This window comes from Nannospalax galili, unplaced genomic scaffold, assembly GCF_000622305.1.
Source record: "Nannospalax galili isolate Female #2095 unplaced genomic scaffold, S.galili_v1.0 scaffold111, whole genome shotgun sequence".
NCBI classification, from domain to species: Eukaryota; Metazoa; Chordata; class Mammalia; order Rodentia; family Spalacidae; genus Nannospalax; species Nannospalax galili.
In genome coordinates, this window is record NW_008330487.1 from 885,177 (window position 1) to 890,113 (window position 4,937).

The window sequence follows — 4,937 nt, forward strand, 5'->3', positions numbered from 1 at the left end:
TAATCCAGCTATTCAGGAGGTTGAAACAGGAAGATCACATGTTTAAGGCTTTTCTGGGCTACAGTGAGTTCCAGGTCAGCCCAAGCAACTTAGTGAGACTCTATCTCAAAATAAAAAGTAAAATGAAGGCCCGGCGTGGTGGCGCACGCCTTTAATCCCAGCACTTGGGAGGCAGAGGCAGGTGGATCTCTGTGAGTTTGAGGCCAACCTGGTCTACATAGTGAGTTCCAGGACAGCTGGGGCTACAGGGAGACCCTGTCTCAAAAAGACAAAAAAAAAAAAAAAAAAAAAAAAAGTAAAAAGAGGGTAGAGATGTAGCTCAGCGGTGAGTGCTATCCTAGCATGCTCACAGCCCTGGGTTCATTCCCCAGCAACTTAAAAAAATATACTAAATTATTGAGTTGCCATTAGTAGATATTAATATTTTCACTCATTTGCTCACAAAACAACAGTGTAATTAAATTTGCATGAGGCACTGGTAGTTGGAGAGAGATGAGCAAGTTCAGAGAGGTATGAAGGCCAGCATGTAGCAACCAAGGCTTTCTTATGGACTTAGTCACAAGATCCAGGAGAGATTCAGCAGGGCTCATTCTGCTGCTGGGGTTTCAATGACTAGACATCACCTCAAGTGTGGTCCAGACACTGCCAAAAAAGGGCTTTAAATATTGCCCGCTCCGTGTGGCCTGCCCTGCAGGAGCAGCTGACTTCAGCCCCTCACAGCCTCTCAGGCAGTTCCCCAAGATCAGTCTCTTCCTCCTTCCATCTCCAAATGTCATCCACTCCAGATCCCAATTCCTCAAGCGGCCAGCCCCCCAGTGTGGAGGCCAGGGAGGCACTGACCTGCATACCAGGCTGGGGAGTCACACTCCTCAGCCTTACACAGCCACCGCTGGTTCCAGGAGTGGGCAAAGTCGATGAACAAGATCAGCTGGATGAGGATGAAGAGGAAGGAACCCACCACACCAAAGTAGAACCAGACTGTGGAGAGAGGGCAGGAAGGGCAGTGAGTCCAGGTGACAGAGGGGCCGCAGCTCCCTGGGCATCAGGTAGAGCCTCATGGAGTGTCCCTCTCACACATATATTCACTCAACAATCTCTTATGCCACATTTCATGGAGGACAGAAGTAGAAACAGAGCCTGTGCAAGGGTACAGCTCAGGCTAGATGGGTCCCCCACCCCAAGTTGCCCTAAGGCCTTGAAGCCAGTCCCAGGGTGCCGTATGGTGAAGAAGAATAGCAAGAACCAATCAGCACCTCGAGTCAACATACCGAGGCAAAGAGCAGCCCCCCACGCTGTTCCACCCAAAGCTCCCACCTCACCCCCTTCCTGCTGTCCTTCCCTTCACTGTTCCCTGAGCCACTTACTCTTGGGAAAGGAGCCATCAGGGATGTAGAAGGCACCCACAGTGATACCCAGGAGGATCAGGAACTTAAAGAACCAAAACCTGTGGGAGGGGCAGATGGGAATCTGAGTGGGGGCAGGGATACAGAACAGACCCGGCTCAGAGTCCCTACCCCAAGGAGCAAGTCCTGGGAGAGAAGAGACTTCCTCATGGTCTGATGCGCACAGGGAGAGTTCAGGGCGGAGGAGAGAACCAGGCAGTGGGCTTGCTGTGTGACCTCAGTTACACTGCTGCCCTCCCTGAACTATCTTTCCTCATTTTATGATAGGGGCTAGAGAAATGACTGAGTCAATAAAGTGCTTGCCATTCAAGAGAGTTCAATCCCCAGCACCGATGTAAAAAGTCATGTGATAATGCATTTGTAATCTCAGTGCTGGTGAGGCAGAGATCCCTGGAGTTCCCTGGCCAGAGAGACTAGTCTAATCTGGAAGCCCCAGATGAGAGAGCCTTTCTTTAAAGGGAGATCTCTAGTAGGGTGTTATGGCGCATACCTTTAATCCCAGGACTCTGGAGGCAGAGGCAGGCAGATCTCTGTGAGTTCAAGGCCAGCCTGGTCTACATAGTGAGTTCTAGGCCAGCTGTGGCTACGGGGAGACCCTGTCTCAAAAAGACCGAAAAAAACCAAAAAAAACAAAAAACCCCCAAACCAAAAAAGCTCTCTGGCTTCCACATACATGTGCACACACAAGCAAAAGAATAAAAAGATGATGAGTTGCCCTGCGTGGTGGTGCTTGCCTGTAGTCCCAGCACTCGGGAGGCAGAGGCAGGCGGATCTCTGTGAGTTCAAGGCCAGCCTGGTCTACACAGTGAGCTCCAGGACAACTGGGGATACAAGGAGACCCTGCTTCAAAAAGACCAAAAAAAAAAAAAAAATTCAAAAAGAAGATGAGTTTAACTGTCCTGCGTGTATCCCCGTGGTTTCTGGGCTCCTTCCTCTCAGGGCAGGTCGAGATCTCTGGAGACAGGCAAGGAGGAGAAAAGCCCCTGGGGAGTGTGCCAGGGTGCCGAGGGTCGTCCTTACCCATTCTGGATGGCAGCTCGGGGGTCCCGGCTACTGCGAACGCAGATCATCAGCAAAGTGAACAGGAAGAAAAAGGCTGCTGTGGCGAAACACATACGGTAGACGGCCCGGAAGCCCAGCAGCGAGCCACAGTCCAGGGGGCCCTGCAGTACCACTGGGGTCTGGGTCCTGTCCTCACACACCCAAGGGAGCTGTGAACACAACAGGGCGGTTTGAGGGCCCCACTCACCCAGAACCCTTGACTCCCAGCAGAGCTGAGCCTGCCTCTATCTCCATAGCCTCTGCCTGCTTCCCACCCCAGGGCCAAGCCCTAAGAGGGGCTCCCCAAGACTCCTGCCTGGTTCATCACAGCTCCCACCTAGCTGTCTGTTTCCCTGTTGTCACCCCAGGTCTCAGCATTGCACTGCACCAAGCAGCAGTTCTCCAGTGAACTGTCTCCCTCCCACCTGCATCAGCATCTCCACCTACTCTGCAGGGATGCACAACTCTGCACAGGCCAAGATGTTGAAGTCTGGGCCTAAGGGCTGGGAGGAAGTCAGGATTCCCACCTTGGCTTTCGCATTCAAGGGGAGAAGCACTCTCTGGGGCTGGCGTGTAATGGCAGTAATGACAACTTGGATTCTCCCAGGGGAGCCCGACTCCTGAGACACAGGAATCCCAGAGGAGGCTCAGGCCCCCCTCTGACCTCAGCCCCCTGCAGACCATCAGCACTATGGAACTTCTGCCACCTCACCTGGACTGTGGAGGGCTGGGAGCCTGGCCCTTCCCAGCCACATCCCTAACAAACTCACCTTGTAGAGCTGACTCTCCACGCCAGGGCTCAGCATGATGATGGACACCAGCACCCCCAGGAAGAGAAAGCTGGTGAAGAGGAGGCGGCTCACCGTGGAGTTTCGGGTGGAGGGGCAGCAGGTGCATAGGACGCAGGGGGCAGAGCAGCAGAGGCAGGATGCCTGGAGGAGGCAGGACAGCAGTACTTGAGTCTCCCTCCCCACCGGCCTGGCACTGCCCACCACCTGCCCCACCTTTGTCTCCAAGTCTGTTCTGAGTTGAGCAAGATGTTCACCCATTTACTCCTCAAGCCACAGAGGAAAACTGAATCCCATAGGACCACAAAGCCAGTAAACAACAGAACACAGACTCAAGCCTGGATCTACCCCAGGGGCTACTATGCTTCAGAAAAGGAGGGCTGGGGTTACATCATTTCATTTCTCTCTCAGCAGGGAATGGTTAAAAAGAAAATCAGAGGGCTTGCTCTGTCATGGGTAGACGACCTGTGTGACCTTATAAAAGTCACTCAACCTGGGCTGAAGAGTTAAGAGCACTGGTTACTCTTGTAGAGGACCAGGGATTGGTTCCAGGACCCACATGATGGCTAACAACCATCTGTAACTCCAGTTCCAGGGGAATCTGACACCTTCTTCTGACCTCCACAGGCATTCCAAAACACAGGTACACTTACATACATGCAGGCAATACAATCATACACATAAAATAAAATAATAAATAAAGGTTTTTTGGGGTTTTTTTTTTTTTGGTCTTTTTGAGACAGGGTCTCCCTGTAGCCCCAGCTGGCCTGGAACTCACTCTGTAGACCAGGCTGGCCTCGAACTCACAAAGGATCCGCCTGTCTCTGCCTCCCAAGTGCTGGGATTAAAGGCGTGTGCCACTACACCCAGCTATAAATAAAGTATTTTTTTAAAGTCACTCAACTTTTTGAGCCATATAACAGGGGATCTTGACAGTACCTGCTGGTTATGGCATTTAAATTGTAAACCAAGCTGGGCATGGTGGCATGTGCACGCCTTTAATCCCAGCACCTGGGAAACAGAGGCAGGAAGATCTCTGTGAGATTGAGGTCAGCCTGGTCTACACTGAGTTCCAGGCCAGCTGGGGTTACAGGAAACCCTGTCTCAAAAGAAAAAAAAAGTCTTTAAGGGAGTGACACTAGATAGGTTGACCAGTGAGGGGATGAACTCACACCAAAGGAGATCTGCAGACACAGATTTGACTCTCTAGTACTTAACATACATGACAGAATGCATGAAATCTGGCTGGGGGGTGCTATGGGGAGTGCAAATAGATCTAAATATGATTAAGATGTCTTGTATAGCCAGGTGTGGTGGCACACACCTTTAATCCCAGCACTCGGGAAGCAGAAGCAGACGGATCTCTGTGAGTTCAAGGCCAACCTGGTCTATATAGGGAGATCCAGGCTGTCTGGGGCTATAGGGAGGCTCTGTCTCAAAAAGACCAAAAACAAAAATATATTGTATAAAATGTACAATTCAATGAAAAAAATAGAAAAAAAACAAAACACCTAAAAATAAAATATAAGCCAGGTGTGGCGGCATATGCCTGAAATCCCAGAACTAGGGAGGTGGAGGCAGGAAGATCAGGAGTTTAAGGTCAGTCTTGGCATATAGTGAGTTTGAGGCCAGCCTGAGCTACATAAGACCTTGTTGAAGGAAGGAAGGAAGGAAGGAAGGAAGGAAGGAAGGAAGGAAGGAAGGA

General features: G+C 51.0%; 1 protein-coding gene across 1 annotated transcript in view; it reads right to left on the minus strand.

Moving 5' to 3' along the window:
* Positions 1–4,937, minus strand: part of Serinc2 (serine incorporator 2) — a 31,303-nt gene that overhangs the window by 12,383 nt on the left and 13,983 nt on the right. Inside the window, exons 2-5 of the mRNA XM_008848225.2 lie at positions 3,215–3,376; positions 2,424–2,614; positions 1,365–1,444; positions 841–978 (exon numbers count right to left, since the gene is read on the minus strand). Of these exons, the coding sequence (XP_008846447.1) occupies positions 841–978; positions 1,365–1,444; positions 2,424–2,614; positions 3,215–3,376 (571 nt within the window). The remainder of the gene's footprint in view (positions 1–840; positions 979–1,364; positions 1,445–2,423; positions 2,615–3,214; positions 3,377–4,937) is intronic.